The following is a 19,134-nucleotide window of genomic DNA, read 5'->3' on the forward strand; positions in this document are numbered from 1 at the left end:
GGCTCCTGTATGGATACTAGTAGGAAGAGTGGGCCCGGGAGTTGTCAGTCTGTCAAGCAATTGCAACATTACCTGTGAGAGCGAGGTAGCCCAGGACGGTTCCTGTTTGTAAGTCGTGGCTGACTGATCCTCTTGCTGCGAAACCCTGGACACAGAGCTTATCATGGTCCGAAGCCTGAGGAGAAAGTACAGTGGCACAAGTCCTCCAGTTACGCAACACAGGAGCACCCCCCATCCTTGGGTGCCTTGCTCTTGGAAGACATGGTACAGCAATCCAGCCCCACACACCAGCTTGGTAAAATATTGTGTGCAATAAGAGGAAGTGCAATGAATGTGACCGCACCACAATGAGTGGGGCTTTACCCAAGAAGTTATTATTAGACCCTGCAGCAATTAGCACTCTAAGCTATATGCACTGCAAAAAAAGGACAGACAGAATAGAATAAAGTCCGACAGAAAGATTAGAGAACAGGAGACATGAGATATAAACAGTATTCCTAAACACAATTACATGCACACAAAAACATTCAATGCAGGTAAAAATGGGCAGTAAGTGCTAACAAATGCAAGCCCCACTCATCAGGAAAGAGCTATTTGTATTATCTGACCACTAAGGAGGAGGTATTGAGAGAGACCAGGAGCCCAATGCTACTCTCCTGAGACTGCATGCAGCATGCACTGTAGAAAATGGCCACTCAGTGTCTCTGTGTGGGAATGGAGAGGGGGAAGGAAAACCCTGTGGCAGGAAGCCTCTGTGAGGGGACATGCCAATAGGTGGGGGAGGAGCTAACGGGGAAAGCCTACTTCCCCATTCTGATATGGACTCCCAGGGTAATAGCCACCAGGGCAATTGTGCCCCATCGCTGCTGCTCTGGTGGTTTTGCGCGCCGGCTGTGAAAGCCGCTACCATGCAGGGAGCCGCTATTTCCTGTCCCCCTGCGTTATCCGGCTGCGGCTCCCTTGTGTGCTGCTGAGGACCCGGCCAAAGATGCTGACCCACTTGCCAGTGCTGCAGCCCTGGCGCAGGAGGTAGTTGGAGCAGCAGCGCTGGTGTACTGTGGGATCCCTAGCGCTGCCCACTATAAAAGTAAAAATAAAAGAAATTAAAGAAAATAAAAGATGAGGCTGCAGAAAGCAACTAAAAACTGGCCTGCCTGGGGCTGTGGGCAGGGTATAGGGTTAGGGGAGAAAGAGTCTTGGGTGCTGGGAGAAAAAGATTAACTGTTTGGTGCCTAGACTCCTACTCCAGCCTATACCCCACTGTCTAAAACCTGTGTCCCCTATGGAGAGAAGAAGAAATTTGTATTTTATTTTACACTTTGCATTAAATCCATAAACACAGCTAATAGAAGAATCATAGCAAAGCACATTGCAAATAAAATTTGCAGAGAAAATAATAAATGAGAAGACATATCAGGAGAAACGGTCTCAGCACTAATATGCATGGCTTCCTGAAATGCAAAATTAGCACACAACTGGTAGTGAAAAGGTTAAATGTAATAAAGCCACCCCATGATCTGCTTTGGCTTTAGAGGACTTCATTTTAGCCTTTATTTTTAAAGCTCAAAAATATTCTACAGCTATGAACAATAAGAGAGATCAACAACCTAAAATAAAAAAATGAAATACACACTGAGACATAGGTCAAAGGTTCTACATGATAGAGCTTAGAAGAATTTTAATCATGTACTCTATACCATAAATAAAAATAATGATCATTTTAAGGGGGTTATTTCATAGAATTAAACTTTAGATTTACCCATCAGCCTAAGGCGCAAAGGTTCTGGTGAAGCTAAATCAATTTCCGCCTTAAGAATTTCCTTGGCAACAGAGAAGATTTCCTCTTCTGTAGATACTGCATAGGATACTGTAGAAGCTCTGGTCTTCACTTCAAATTTGACATTTTTCAGTTTAAGTGTCACAGTTCTACCCTATAATAAAGGAAGACACAGGCCGGTTATAATCCTGTAAGGCTCCAGTGTGTTGCTTTTGGCTGCTGGATGAAAGTTCACAAGCAGGTTAGTGAAATACATTCATAATGGGAAATGGGAGTCCCACCCATTGACTGAACTCTTGTCTCTCAGAGCAGATGCCAAACTAATAGTACGAAAATGAAATAAATGCTTAGAAAACATGAGCTCCTGATCCCCAAGACAAAGCAGGAAATAACTGTGGACAAGAACATCTAGAAACACAACTAAAACAGGAAGTACAAAGAAAAATAAAACATAAATAAAATCTTTTTCCTGGATGAGAACCTGGAAAATATTTTCCATAAATGGAAATGTACGTAGTTTATTGTACAATATTTTTAGTTTTAGAACCAGTAGATAACTTTTCAAGAGAAGCTTTCGATAGATTCTCTTTATCAGGTCATTCACTAGTAACATTTAAAAGCTAAAAACATTTAAACAGCTCATGGGTCCTGCAATGGGAAATGGAATGGTGCCACAGCACGTAGACTTATTCATCCAGAATGAGCGGAAGAGAGATATCTGAGCACTTTACAACACAACCCACAAATATGCAATATTAATACATGGTGGAAGAACATCAGAAAACCTTTCAAATCATTTAATTGATTCCATTCAACTAAATTAGAAATTGAATTCTCTGCAATATCCATCCGCTAGACACCAGCATAACTCCAAATGGTAGCAATTACAGAAAGCCCACAGACAGGTAGGTGTAGCTACTACTGCAGCTCCAGGTTCTAATACCAACTCATGGATATCACTAAAGCCTGAACTGTTGGGGTGCCTTGAGGACCGCGTTTGGGGACCTCTGTTATATAGTATAGAATATTTTTTTTAAATGCAATTTGATTTTCATCCACTATGTTAAATAAAACTGTTAATTCCAATATTAATATCAATAATCGAAACCTTTGGATTTTTTAATAAATTGTTTTAATTAATGGACTCAATGGGTGGGGGACGCCAAAATAAAATTTATGGAACGAAAGAGGAAAGATCCCGAAACATTTGGGGAATCGAGAACAAAATACTGCATGGTGTTACTGAACAGTCACAACAATGAAATCCTTCGCATTTCAAAACACACCAACAAAAGGTAAATATTTTAAATGAAAATTATAGGATTAGTTTACTCTAAAAATAATATATATTTTTTTACTGGTGATCACATATAGAGATACAAACATTTTTGATTTTCGACCTTTTTTCTCTCCTCAAATTGAACACCACAACATAATTAGACAATCTTTTGATGCACAACATACTCAATCAATTCTTTCTTACCCAAGGTTATTTTTGTGAAGATTTTACCTGTCGTTTTAACACTTGCCTGTCCCGGGGAATATTGCGCAGTTACATACAAATATAAAGAATCTTTTTTACTACAATTTGTAAGACGAAGAGAGCATCTCGAAATCTTGTTTGAAAAATAAACGGATAATCATAACAAAAAAAAAATAAAGTACTGCCAAATACTTTATACAGGAGTACAATTGGAATAATACTGCTATGCCCAAACCTTTACTCAAGATGGAAGCACATTTTGGTGGTGGATCTGGTCTGTTGCATACTGTACGGTTCACAAACTGCTTTAAAGCCTTTATTAAGCTTTTTTTGCATGTCTGTTTTTATTGGATATTCAGAAAAGGTTCATAGATACTGACAGGACCACTTAAGATGTTATCATACAAAGCGGAAACATTTCAAAGAGAAAGCACAGCCATGGCCAAAAGTTCTGAGAATGACACAAGTATTGGTTTATCACAAAGTTTACTGCTTCAGTGTTTTTAGACCTTTTTGTCAGATGTTACAGGTTGAGTATCCCATATCCAAATATTCCGAAATACGGAATATTTTTAGCATGACTGAGATAGTGAAACCATTGTTTTTTGTTGGTTCAATGTACACAAACTTTGTTTAAGGCACATTACTAAAAAGAAAGTATAAAATGACCTATAGGCTGTGTGTATAAGGTGTATATGACATATAAATTAATTTCATTTATCTACACAAACTTTGTTTGAGCCACAAAATTATTTAAAATATTGTATAAAATTACCTTCAGGCTGTGTGTATAAGGTGTATATGAATCATAAATGCATTCTGTGTTTAGATTTGGGCCCTATTCCTAAGACATTTCAATATGGTATGCAATTATTCCAAAATACGGAATATTCCGATATCCAAAACACCCCTGGTGCCAAGCATTTGGGATATGGGAGACCCAACCTGTACTATGGTATACTGAAGTAAAATTACAAGCATTTCATAAGTGTCAGGGTTTTTTTGACAATTACATTAAGTTTATGGAAAGAGTCAATATTTGCAGGTTTGACCCTTCTTTTGCAAGACCTCTGCAATTCGCCCTGGCATGCTGTCAATCAACTTCTGGGCCACACACTTACTGATGGCCGCCCATTCATGCTTGGAGTTTGTCAGAATTTGTGGGCTTTTGTTTGTCCACCCGCCTCTTGAGGTTTGACCACAAGTTCTCAATGGGATTAAGGTCTGGGGAGTTTCCTGGCCATGGATTCAAAATTTCGATGTTTTGTTCCCCGAGCCACTTAGTTATCACTTTTGCCTTAAGGCAAGATGCTCCATCATGTTGGAAAAGGCATTGTTCGTCAACAAACTGTTCTTGGATGAGTGGGTGAAGTTGCTCTTGGTGGATGTTTTGGTACAATTCTTTATTCAGGACTGTGTTCTTAGGCAAAATTGTGAGTGAGCCCACTCCCTTGGCTGAGAAGCAACCCCACATATGAATGGTCTCAGGATGCTTTACTGTTGGCATGACACAGGACTGATGGTAGCGCTCACCTTTCCTTCCGCAAACAATCTGAAAGGGGATTCATCAGAGAAAATAACTTTACCTCAGACCTCAGCAGGCTAATCCCTGCCCCTTTTGAAGAAAATCAGTCTGTCCCTGATGTTTTTCCTGGAGAGAAGTGGCTTCTTTGCTGCCCTTCTTGACACCAGGCCATCCTCCAAAAGTCTTCGTCCTTTGACACTTATGAGATGCTTGTAATTTTACTTCATTATACAATAGTAACATCTGACAAAAAGGTCTAAAAACACTGAAACCGCAAACTTTATGAAAACCAATACTTGTCATTCTCAAAACTTTTGGCCATGGCTGTATATTATTTGGCTAGGGTATAGACGCTGCTAAATCAGTTTGCACACAAACCATAATTAGTTTTATAGCTAGAAAGTTCAAAGTATTAATTCACTATAAAAATTCCACTTTCGGTTTTCATGTTCTACTTTCATAGTGCTTGTCCTGACCAGAATGCTTTTTTATAGGCAGCATTTGAATTTCCGTTTATATTATGCTAGCTCTCTTCACACCATAAAAATAACCTTCCAGAATTTTACACACTGAGACAATTACTGCAGTAAATCACAGGGTGGGTGACCTTAAAAATGACTCATTTGTTTTAGAACAAAGTATACATTTAAAATTGGATGTCTGAACTTCGTACAGAGGGGGAGTTTCAGTCAACAGTCATTCTTCATTAGTTTGCCATAAGCCACTGTGCTCTTGAGGGACCATTCTCCATCCATTATCTAATGTCGAGCCTATGGCTTCCTGCTTGCCTTCACTATTTTCCCCATGTCATCACTGTGCTTGTTTAAGAAGCTCTACCCTTATGTATATAATCAGAAAAAACAGATGAATGTCACTTGAAAGATGATGGTGTTCAAAAAACAGTTCTTTTTACCCCTACTCCTACTTTATACTTTACAATTTGTATTTTACTATGATTAAAACTCCTGATTATAAAGAATATACAGGACAAGTTAAAATAAATTCTTAGTCCATGTTTTATCTTATTTGGGCCCACAAGGATGTATGTGGTGGATTTTAGTATAGTTATTAGCATTTCTGCCTCATAGCACTGAGGTTATGAGTTCAAATCCTGGTGATGGACAATATGTGTGGAGTTTGCATGTACTCCCTGTGTACTCATGGGTTTCTGCTGGCCAGGAGGGTGGCCAGACTTTTTATTTCAAAATGATTTGCATAAACCACTCCCACTTCAAAACTGGGGACATTTAGACAAGCAAGAATGGATGATTGATACATATGAGACCATTAAAAAGGCAGCCTTATCAGTATTTATAGTGGTACATAGATGTTGACGTGTTTCGTTTCATCAAGGGATGAAGTCCTGAATTGACGAAACGCGTTGGGGCGTGTTGTTTCAACACCTGCCACATGAACTAATAAGTTGCTACATCAGATAAGCTGCTCTACCTATATACCTTTTTTATTTTTTAATTAATTCGTATCTCTGTATGTATATCAATTGCCTTGCTTTTTAAGACAAGTGATGTTTTTATTCTGAACCATATTAAATTATGTGTTTTAACTTTTATTGGTTGCACTTTAATCTTGATTATTTTTTTATAAATATTTTGTGTTATTAATGAATGGATTAATTTCCACTATATGTACTTTTTAATCAGTCTTTCTGCACTTTATCTATGTATTCATGTATATACATGAAACAGGTTTTTGCACAATTTGGCATTTTCAGCACATGCAGCACTTGCACTTTAGAACTTATTACATATTTACATCTATATATAAAAATATATACATATATATATATTTTTACACGTGTGTTTTAGTCACATAATTTATTATATTTATAATCAACGAGCCGGTTGCTCCATAGTCAACATCTATGTACCACTATTTATGCTGTTAGTAAATTCACCATTACTAACTACTTATTGACAGAGAGCTGATGCCTATATTTGAAAGGCTGAATTGCAGTTGATTTATTTTTTATCCATACAGAATTTAGGGGTATATTACTTATTGGCGCTTATCCCACTCATTGTTTCTTTAACAGTATTTATGTTTTAATATATTTTGTCAGCAATGCTAAATGGATTGTTCCAAATCAGATAGGTGTTTAGAGCACTGCAGCTTCCTGGTCAGACAATCATGGTAGAATGACACTGCCCTAAGTCATCTTCTCTGTTATTAGAACCGCAGCAAGACATTACTACATTAATACTGTCAGTGACAAAGGATTCTGTCTGCTTTAAAACAAATAACTCACCATGCCTGACAACCTGCTGTCTGTAAATGAAAACAAACCTTTAGTGCCTCTTTACGTAGCTCTTCAGCAAGGTCCTTGCAGAGTTCCCGACACAATTCATACTGTTCCCCGGCTGCATTTATCTCACTGAAGGTTCTGAAATTGTTAATGAAGACAAAAATAATACCTTTCTTATTGAAGATACATTGACATCAATTAAGTAATTTCTAAAATGTATCTTGCTAGCAGTCATGATCATATATATATACATACACATGAATATACAAGTATCCGTAGGAGTTGCTATAATTTGCTCATCAGAAATGTTTTACATAAATGAAAAACTACAATAGCCCCTGCCTAAATCACAGGTCCTCATCCTGTCAGCCACAACCTTGTTCTGTTTACACCAGGGGTGGGTAACCTTTTTCTGCCGAGGGCCATTTTGATATATATAACATTATTGTGGACCCGGTGCAGGCCACACCCCCTCTGTTTGATGTCACACGGGGATGGGGCCACAAATGCCAGTAATTACAGCATTGTCTTAAGCATCCTGAGGATGCTCCGTGGAGCTGTAAGGGGAGCGGTGTGACCATCTGGGGCGTTCTAAGGACGCGCCAGGCGGCACTGCTGCATAGATTCTGGCTGCAAGGTTCCATTATAGACACCCTGATAGCCAGATGAGGCCAGCATAAAAAATCCAGAGGGCCAGACCAAATGATTTTGAGGGCCTTATACAGTCCCCAGGCCTGAGGGTCCCCATCCCTGGTTTACACCTATAGATGTGTCCTCATTCACAGCGGTGCCTCCAGTGGTTGGGCTGCAGCGCAGTCCAAAATTCAAACAAATGCCTTTCCAAACATCGACGGCCGATCCCCCTGGCAGTTGGTGTGGTTCCCCTACTTGAACTTTAGACTGCACTGTAGCCCTACCTCTGGAGCCACCACTGCTCATACACTATTGCCGCAATCGAGCATAACAGCCCTTCTCGGCGCACCAAGTCCAGTGCGACTTTGATTTTGTTGAGCGTCATTTTTGCGTGATTGTGCGTCTTAGTCAAACCGCAATGCGACAAAACCGCTTCATGAGATTGCACTGATTAATATACGACACTTAAATATCTGTGTGTGATAGAGTCTGAATCTGCATACGAAGTATTATGATGCAGCGGCTGCTACTTTTTTCACGCCAATTTCTATTGAACAGATTCAGACTTTGTTATCCCACTTTATACACTCACCGGAGAACCAACGTGATGAAAGTGAAGCAGTAAATTGGTAGAACCTGGTTAAGACTAGGGCATCACAATCTCCCATTCATGCTGGTTTGTCTACTCCCCTTGTAGACCACATCATCCAGTAGGACTCTCTATATTATTTGTGCACTGAGATATGTTACTTCCTTGCAGTGTTACGCTATGAGATTTCTCCATCCTTCGAGGCTTTTTACAGAATACAGGACCTTTGGTGTTGTGTGATCCACAGAAGAAATTTCACCATTAAGAATCTAACTATTGAACTTTGTGTTATAATAAGAATAATTTGATATAATATTAGAACATCTATTCTACTGTGAATTGTTGATTATATTTGTGAGCGCTGGACTGAATTGAGACTACAATATTTGGGTTAGATTCAGACTCAGTCGACACAGATATAAAAATATTGAATATCAAATTAATCAGTGCAGTCTCGTGAATCGAGTGTTCCAATTAAGCGAAAAAGATGTGATAAAGACGCTACACCACTCGGCGCAGCTCAACCGCGTATCGCACCGCATGGCGAATTGAGCTAGGTGTATGAGGACACATCTGTACTGGGCACTACAAAGCAATAAACTCGTTATTCTTTATATTTTAATACTATTTTGGGCAATCATCAAAATTACTTTAACATAATATATTAATACTGCACTTTCAGATGTAAATGGGTGACGGCCACTTTGCAGCTTACAGAGAACATTTATGAAAACTCCATGAACAGATAATTGTGCAAGGAAGACGATATACTCACCTATCATTTTACAGTTACCATTTTATTTTGTACAGTTTAGAAGATGCAAAGAAATCATGGGATCAATTGATATAGGTTAGGTTACAGCACCTGCCGATCAGTGCCCCACTATTCATAAATGCCCCATCAGTTTATAGGATGGACAACACCACTTTCACCTTACATAAACCACTGTTCAGAAAAGAAAGTGCCCCTTGATGCTCTAAACTTTAACGCTATAAAGCTAATTGCAACTTTCCTTGAAGCTAATGAGTCTTGAAAGGAATACAAAGAGATCAATACTGTACCTTCACACTGTGTGCACAACAATTTATTAGGCCACCAGAATTAATTACAGCAATCAAATGGCACAAAGATTATTTCATTTACTTAACGCTGGCTTACCAGGGGATGGATAAGGTAAAATAAATACTGCTCCTCCTATTACACAATAGCTGCATATGACAGCCACACCTGGGAATAGTCTGTCAATGAGTAATATCAAAAGACTTGTGAGTAACTAACTAAACTAGGGAACGGCTACCAATATAGAACAGATACACATCGAGTGTAAGCTACAGTAATCAAATGCTTTGTGGCATGCTGACTTTCAGATATGAACCATAAAGGTAAAAATACATTATGCAACATTAACCAGACAGGCATTACACTGCAGCTATGTTAAAGAAATACTATATGACTCGTATGCCTCCTCGCTCCATCACAGACAGCTGGAGCACCGCTCGCATATTTAGGGCAGTGTCTGATCGGGATTTGACACAAATCAAACAGCGGAGAAAAGCAGACAATTGAATTACTGTGACGGAACTGGAACTTCCCCTGTGCAGCAAGTCTGCCAAGCTGTCAGTCACTGTCCATGCTCAGTAAGAGAATCACCTCTCTCCTGCAGGAGTAACAAAGAGCATGGTGGACTTATCTATAAATACTCTGACTATTTCACATATATTAGTCAGCACAGTAATACACAACCTTTGATTTGTATCATTGCTGGAAACGAGCTTTCCTTGCTCATTATCGTGGTGCCATTATCTAGACTGCACAAGAAAAAAAATTCTGCCCTTTAAAACTGTTTATGGATGTTATAACATTAGCGTACACTGACCCTGATTCAGGGCCGTCCTTCTTGATTTTTAGAGCGGCCTCCTGGCCGCTCGTATAGCTATAACGAGCGGCCAGGAAGATGGTCGCGATGGTCAAGACCATCGCGACCATCGGGCTTGCGACGAGACCCTTGTGGTAGGGTCTCGTTGCCACAAGCCCTGGAATGCTTTCGGCTCAAACAGAGCCAAAAGCACTCCCACTGACATCACTTGTGATGTCAGTGCGGCCGGCCCCAGACGGTATGCGTTCCCATGGGAACGCCTCCGTCTGGGCAGCCACGCCCACCAAACATCGACAGCACGACCCTTTGGTACGAGACCCGGAGCGACGGTTTGCCAGTCGCTATCCAGGTCTCGTGCATGTGCACGGCGGAGCCGGCTCTGTCGTGCGCATGTGCACTGGGCCACCATTGACCCGCTTGCGAGCGCTCATCGCTCGCAAGCGGGTCTGAATCAGGCCCACAGTGCCCGATTCAAGGTTGTACGGTATGGCACAGCCATAGGGAAGCTGCCGAGCAATATCGTACAACCGATATGGTAATGCAGCAGGAGGCATCTGAGAAGAAAAGACGCCTCCTCACTGCATTGATGATCTGAATGCTGCGTCTTAGGATCTTCTGCGATACCTTCTGCAATCTGAGTAACCCTGAGGTTACTAGAGTGCCCCTTGCAGCTCCATTGCCCAGGCCAGGAAGTCTGTGTCGGAAGAATGGCGAGTATGATTAGAATGATACAGTAGCCTAAATAGGGGCATTGGTCTGTGAAAGATGTTTTAGAAACCTCAGTGGAAGATGGTGAAGGTATGGAACAACATTTTATTAATAACTAGATGTTGTCTGTGGCTTCACCCACGATGAAATCGCTTCTGCTGAAATTTTTTTATTGCGGTGTTCTAGTTGTATTGCTTTGCATAGGGGCCCTGTCGCGGGAGTGGCCCACGTGACCGGCAGTGCTATACAGATTGGTGGCAGCAGCACCTTTACCCACCACTCATACCAATGTCACTGTGTGCCTTGTGCACAGACTGCTATATAGCCTATCCTATTCATCCACCACTCACACCAATGTCACTGTGTGTCCTGTGCACAGACTGCTATGTAGCCTATCCTATTCACCCACCACTCTCACCAATGTCACTGTGTGCCCTGTGCACAGACTGCTATGTAACCTATCCTATTCACCCACCACTCACACCAATGTCACTGTGTGTCCTGTGCACAGACTGCTATGTAGCCTATCCTATTCATCCACCACTCACACCAATGTCACTGTGTGTCCTGTGCACAGACTGCTATGTAGCCTGTCCTATTCATCCACCACTCACACCAATGTCACTGTGTGTCCTGTGCACAGACTGCTATGTAGCCTATCCTATTCACCCACCACTCACACCAATGTCACTGTGTGCCCTGTGCACAGACTGCTATGTAGCCTATCCTATTCACCCACCACTCGCACCAATGTCACTGTGTGCCCTGTGCACAGACTGCTATGTATCCTATCCTATTCACCCACCACTCTCACCAATATCACTGTGTGCCCTGTGCACAGACTGCTATGTATCCTATCCTATTCACCCACCTCTCACACCAATGTCACTGTGTGCCCTGTGCACAGACTGCTATGTAGCCTATCCTATTCACCCACCACTCACACCAATGTCACTGTGTGCCCTGTGCACAGACTGCTATGTAGCCTATCCTATTCACCCACCACTCACACCAATGTCACTGTGTGCCCTGTGCAGACTGCTATGTAACCTATCCTGTTCACCCACCACTCACACCAATGTCACTGTGTGCCCTGTGCACAGACAGCTATGTAGCCTCTCCTGTTCACCCACCACTCACACCAATGTCACTGTGTGCCCTGTGCACAGACTGCTATGTAACCTATCCTGTTCACCCACCACTCACACCAATGTCACTGTGTGCCTTGTGCACAGACTGCTATATAGCCTGTCCTATTCATCCACCACTCACACCAATGTCACTGTGTGCCCTGTGCACAGACTGCTATGTAGCCTATCCTGTTCACCCACCACTCACACCAATGTCACTGTGTGCCTTGTGCACAGACTGCTATGTAACCTCTCCTATTCACCCACCACTCACACCAATGTCACTGTGTGCCCTGTGCACAGACTGCTATGTAGCCTATCCTGTTCACCCACCACTCACACCAATGTCACTGTGTGCCTTGTGCACAGACTGCTATGTAACCTATCCTGTTCACCCACCACTCACACCAATGTCACTGTGTGCCTTGTGCAGACTGCTATGTAGCCTATCCTATTCACCCACCTCTCACACCAATGTCACTGTGTGCCCTGTGCACAGACTGCTATGTAGTCTATCCTATTCACCCACACCAATGTCACTGTGTGCCCTGTGCAGATTGCTATGTAGCCTCTCCTATTCACCCACCACTCACACCAATATCACTGTGTGTCCTGTGCACAGACTGCTATGTAACCTATCCTATTCATCCACCACTCACACCAATGTCACTGTGTGCCCTGTGCGCAGACTGTTATGTAGCCTCTCCTATTCACCCACCACTCACACCAATATCACTGTGTGCCCTGTGCACAGACTGTTATGTAACCTATCCTATTCACCCACCACTCACACCAATGTCACTGTGTGCCCTGTGCACAGACTGTTATGTAGCCTATCCTATTCACCCACCACTCACACCAATGTCACTGTGTGCCCTGTGCACAGACTGTTATGTAACCTATCCTATTCACCCACCACTCACACCAATGTCACTGTGTGCCCTGTGCACAGACTGTTATGTAGCCTATCCTATTCACCCACCACTCACACCAATGTCACTGTGTGCCCTGTGCACAGACTTATGTAGCCTATCCTATTCAAGGGAACGCAGGCCCAAAGCACCTCCCCTTACAGGCCACGCACATTGTGCAACACCTTTCTCTTGCAGTGATGATGCCAATACATTTTGTTTTTTGTTATTGCTCAGCTTTAACTTGAATGAAAGAGGTGAAACAAAGTGCAGGTTATTTCTAGGAGTTTCCACTACACGATGATGCAGTTTTCATGAAAATCGGTTCAGTCGTTTTTTGAGCCAACTTGATATAAACAGATAGACAGAACATTCTTATTATATTAGTATAGATAATAATAATAACTATGGCATAGCCAGCACACGATCTGGAGCCCCTAATCACCTGTAACAATGGCAGGTAGGTTGGTAGGTACAGTATATTTATCTTCAACCCCTTTGACAGTGAAGCACTGTGCGGAGCCTATCTTTGCATTTTTTGTGCTGATCACGTTACAATATCAGTATTATCTTTATGCAGTAGCCACAAAAATTAATTTTTTTTCTCATTTGTTTATATCACATCGTAATCACGGCAAATAAAATTTACCAAAAATGGCCAAAACATTTTTTTTTGTTGAGTGAACTAAATAGATATTTTTTTTCTCAGTAAAACAAAACCACACAGAAATATTTTGTAGTCTTTACTTCAAGACTAATCCATCTTTACAATACAGCAAGAAGCCACATCCTACATGTAGGTTTTCATGATAAAATCTGCATATAACTTTTTTTGCCCTAGAATGTGCTATGTTCAGGTAAAACACAAACAATGTAAATGAAAACCTAGTGCATTAAATGAGGGGAAGCCTCTTTTTATTTGACACAAAATCTGGGTACCACATACCCCACCCATCTGTGAAAAATGTTAGGTGTCATGGGCTGGTGATGCCATGCGATCACCAGATGATAATTACTAAGGGGGCACACTGTTTAAAAGAGGGAACTGGGGGATGTTCCAACATCCCTGGACTTTAGTTTTCTGCATTGTAAAGGGTTATTGCCTGGTGAGAACACTGATCATCAGATGATTACGACAATAGTAGTACATACTGTAGTTTAAAGAGAGCACATCCCTCTTTTCTCCCACAGGTCCTACATGTTTCTAGGTGCGAGGATGGGGGAGATAGGGGACTTTCATTTAATCTCCTGAACTACATATTTTTTCTTTTGCTTGCATCAATAACATGCCCCGTCCCCACGTGACATCACGCGGCTGTGATGTCACAGTATTTTGTGGACATTATTTTTTTCTTTAATAAAATGCCACCGTTTGTTTCAATTACATAAGAGTTCTTCATTCACATAATCAATAAATAAGCTCTTACGAGCAGGGCCCTCTACCCTCCTGTGCTTCTCCTTACTTTACTTTCATCTACTCGTTGCTCCCAACTTGGGCACCTAACACTTGGTTATGCTGTTGCTTATCTGGGTGTTATGGTCGCTAATTTAGCAATGTATATTATCAATGTCCTTGTCCTGCATTGTATTGTATTGTACTGTAAGTCACTGGTCACTTATTTATGTACTTTGTAAGGCGCTGCGGAACACTTGTGACTCCATATAAATAATTGACAATAATAATAATAAATATACAATGGTTAAAGTGAAAAAGATTTTTTACAATGCAGATGGCAAAAAAACTAAACAAGTTCCAATGGAGTCTTTATAAATGAATCAATAATTGGATTTTACACGTGGGTTTAATTTAAACCGTACCGTTCTGTGCTCATGCTTTTTCTTTCGCCGTCCCTGAGAAGGGAAGAAAAAGAGCACATTAATATTTTCTGAAAAAGGAAAAACAAGGATTTATATCTTTATGATCACGTACAGCTATTTCTTAAACCATTTAAAATATATATTGTTTTATTTTTTTCTTCAATTAAACTTTAGGGATTATGGATTCAAGCTTCTGCAGAGAGGACTGTATTGCATATGGCCTTATGTGGATGACCAAGGCTCTCCAACCAGGTGCCCGATGTCACACCTTTCATCCCAGCATCTTTCTCCATCCACTCACATGCAACGTGGTTTCCATCCCAGTGTAATCTCCAGCACAGAAATATCGTTGTTGCATGTTCAGTCAAGTGGCGTGATCTGGAATATGGCAAGTATAACTGGATATATTTGTATATGTATTTCTATCTGAACACTGGTCCTCTAACTTTTAAAGTGACTTCATAAGTGGCCATTATGTAATGGGTTCTTAAGTAATAAATCATATAAACAGAAAAAAGATGATATTAAAATAAAAAATAATCAACTAAAACAAGCAAATCACAGTCCTGATAGGTTCCCATAGTTGTAATAAGAGACGTTTTGGCAGTTGCTTACAATAAGTACTTATTTAGAGCAGGGCCAAACGCAGGATTTACGGGAGGGGGAGGATTATATATTGTAAAACACATACATTGTACACACCCCCACACATACATACATATACACATATCCGAGGCTGAGAGGAGACTGGCGGCTACTGGATGATATGAGGACGGACGGACCTGCTGTGGCTGGGCATATGCAGCATATGTTCTCCCAGAGATTCCATATGCAGAGTGCTCTGCCAATCAGAGCTCTCATTAGAGCTGGTTGTGTCGGTCATGGGCGTTCAGTGTGCTGAGACAGAGACCCCCCCTCCTGTGTGCGCCACTGTAGAGATCGCCTATTATATGCAATGTGGTTTACTTTGTGGTTTCAATGTGGAAATTGTTAAACAGTAACTGAGAGGCAGAAGGAGATTGCTGTATATTTCAGTATTGTATATTCTGTATAAATAAGAGTTGGCGCATTTTCTACAGTTAATGAAACTTGGTAAGGATTAAACTGGTGTGTGTATTACAATGACACTTTGAAAGATAGACTATGAAAGATAAAAGAAAATAAACGCACACAAACATCTACTTACTTTTCTATGTGCGTTGAGCCGAGGCCCAGGGAAATATTTAGAAAGTTTTGCCAGGATATCTCTGAGAAGAGAAGCGACAACAGAGCCCTCTGCTGGTAGAGGTCAGTACAGGTTATTACTCCAAGCGCTCGTAACATTTTCTCAGTTACTTTCCCAATACCTGGAACCTGCAGTAATGAACACATCTGTATGTAATACTTTTCAGAGAACTGGTAGACGGGTGTTACAAATGGTTATTTCTGAAGAGCGTGGTATCTTCCAAGAGTTACTTTTGCTAAAGCATGCTGTGATTGATAAAGCCTCTGGGTTTTATTAAGCCGTCATTCCTTTTGCATGCCAGGAACACATGATGAGCTGCGGCTGGACAAATATGTGTGTGGAGGGTGCTGAGGAGAGGCTTAATCTAAATTATAAATGTCTTATCACTTAATCCTCCCTTCATCAGTTCCAATAGAAGAGATGACAAATGAGGATGTTGGAGACTTCCCAGTGAAAACAGGAATGCTGATGACCTGGCACTTGCAAAACCTAATTAATTATTTAGCCATGACTCTTTTCAAAGTAAATACAACAAGCACAAAACAAGAGATAGCAAAGTCTAAGGACAATGTGATGCAAAGTTTTGGCCACTGCCAGTGAGAGTCTGTTGAGTGTAATTTTCTCATCCACTTAACAAGAGATAAATAAATAAACAATGATATAGAGATTAGTGATTCCTATGATCAGTGCAATTATCCATTTACATCTAATTGTCCATAAAAGTCTTATTTTAAGTGTTTGTTTTTGAGGCATGTTTGGGTTTGAACAGGACGACATCCGGTCATCAGCAGAAATCGGAATCCCTTTTTAAGAAAAAACAAAAAACACAAAAACTTTGTTTTGCAAACTCACCAAATTAAATTGAAAGGCATTGAAATTGTATATTAAATGAATAATTGGCTAAAAGTACAGATAACAATCCAAGTAGCAATAGGATGATGAACCCAGTGATCGGTATTGAAAACCCAAAAGTGTTAAATGAATTGCATAAAATAACATTAACATAAGGCGGAAGGGGAGTAACACTTTTAAATGAACAGCTTTTATAACATTAAGTCATTAATTAGCAATACACCTAGCGTCGATATGCCATATGGTACAATACCTCTCGGCGTGACTGAGCGTTTTTTCTTTAAATCATTTGCAGATGGAGTAAAACACCACTCAAAGTATATACTATAGATGCTGGGATGGGACTTTGGCCCTCATTCAGAGCCGCACGCAAGCGGGCGCACGTACGTTAGGCGTACGTACAAAAATATTTAAATTCAATGGCTCGCTCGTATTTTCGTTCGCATCTAAAATTCCTCCCTAAACTCTGACGACCCCTCCTCTAACTAACGAGCGTACGAAATAGCGAGCGTACATCCCCGAAATGGCTTGAAAGGAACGCACGCACAAGTATAAACAGGAAGTGGCCTTGTCAGATGTCGATTACCTGCTCCTTTATTCTGCCTACCTCCATCAATCGTATCATGCCAATCAATGTATCAATTAGCTTAATTGTTTGTTTTTTTTCAACACAATGCAAGAAACTTTACTCTTGTCTGTGTTTGTGTTTACCCGCAGAATACGTACGGATGAAACATTCGCTTTTATTGTTTAAAAAACATGTGAACCACAATTAAACAATTGTACTATTGCTGTGTATCCCCGCATATTTCCCTGGGTTCATTTCTTTATTTAAATTTGCTTACGCATGTCACTGCATCAAGCCTATCCTAACTCTCCAGAGATTTCTGGCCCTGTCGAACACATGACTCATACACTAACCAATAAAATTGCTCCTGTTAATTTCCAAAATACATTAGCCAATCCGAAAATTTTTACACACTTTATCAAAAATGATTTTTAAGAAAAACACCATTGCCATCATGAGAGCCTCCGCATTCACCAGGCGTGAGCTGCTGGTGCTTACGGAGGTCATGGATCGCCGGATCACCAGCCAGCCAGAACCCATGACCAACCGGCAGAAGCGCTCCGCGTATGCGGAGGTACGGTCCCGCCTGCGGTCCTTCGGATCACGCCGCAACATCGGGCAGCTGGAGCGCAGGTGGTCCGACCTGCAACGGCGAACGCCCCGCTTGCTGGCATGCTTTCGCATGCAGATCCTGGCAAGTAAGTGTTATGTATTGTGGTTTTAATGTTTGTGTTTGTGGGGCAAACTGCGTGTGCATGTTTTCCTGTCTGTTCTATTTATTATTTGTACTCATATCTGCGTGTGCATGTTTTCCTGTCTGTTCTATTTATTATTTGTACTCATATCTGCGTCTGCATGTTTTCCTGTCTGTTCTATTTATTATTTGTACTCATATCTGCGTCTGCATGTTTTCCTGTCTGTTCTATTTATTATTTGTACTCATATCTGCGTGTGCATGTTTTCCTGTCTGTTCTATTTATTATTTGTACTCATATCTGCGTGTGCATGTTTTCCTGTCTGTTCTATTTATTATTTGTACTCATATCTGCGTCTGCATGTTTTCCTGTCTGTTCTATTTATTATTTGTACTCATATCTGCGTGTGCATGTTTTCCTGTCTGTTCTATTTATTATTTGTACTCATATCTGCGTCTGCATGTTTTCCCTCTTTTTATGAATTTTTAATTCTACTGCTATTTTTTTTGGTTTTATTTCTTTTTTCTTTTTTTTTTTTTGTTTGTTTGCCCGGATTTGTCCATAAACTAAACGCAATTTATTTGACATATTTTAGGGGGACAGCCAAGACTCCGCCGTCAACGTCGGCGTTCCCGCCCACTCTCCCCAACCCCCAGCCAACACTCCACCCCAAATCTTTCGCCTATTCCCCACTCCTCCCCATCCTTCCCAGACCCTCTCCCGGAAATGTCGGGCCTCCTTCCCCTCCGTCCCACTTCCCCCTCTCCTCCACCCACCCCTCTTCCAATTACCCCCTCCCCGGAGTCCAGCATAACTCCGCCCCATTCTTTGGGGAATGACGGATCCTCCGAGGAGGATCATGGAGGTTTTGCCGGAGCTCCCGATTTGTTTCCCGGTATGTTTTTTATTATTTTTTTTTAAAGCACAAACTGTTTGTATGTAATCATGTGTCGTGCCTTTCTTCGTGTTTTTGTGGCTTGACTTTTGTTGATTGTGAAGGTTTGCCTTTACCTCTTCCTGGTGATTTAAGCATACACATATCATACCTGTGGGAATTTGTACCTAGGCCTTGTATTTTTG

The 19,134-nt window shown here is 41.1% G+C and overlaps 1 protein-coding gene across 1 annotated transcript in view; it reads right to left on the reverse strand.

Moving 5' to 3' along the window:
• The window catches only part of POLK (DNA polymerase kappa), a 137,650-nt gene that overhangs the window by 23,462 nt on the left and 95,054 nt on the right, over positions 1–19,134 (reverse strand). The window contains exons 9-12 of the mRNA XM_088443691.1: positions 15,901–16,067; positions 14,715–14,747; positions 7,090–7,186; positions 1,760–1,931 (exon numbers count right to left, since the gene is read on the reverse strand). Coding sequence (XP_088299817.1) covers positions 1,760–1,931; positions 7,090–7,186; positions 14,715–14,747; positions 15,901–16,067 — 469 coding nt within the window. The remainder of the gene's footprint in view (positions 1–1,759; positions 1,932–7,089; positions 7,187–14,714; positions 14,748–15,900; positions 16,068–19,134) is intronic.

The sequence above is a fragment of the Taudactylus pleione genome, unplaced genomic scaffold, assembly GCF_031769625.1.
Source record: "Taudactylus pleione unplaced genomic scaffold, aTauple2 ptg000333l, whole genome shotgun sequence".
Lineage (NCBI taxonomy): Eukaryota > Metazoa > Chordata > Amphibia > Anura > Myobatrachidae > Taudactylus > Taudactylus pleione.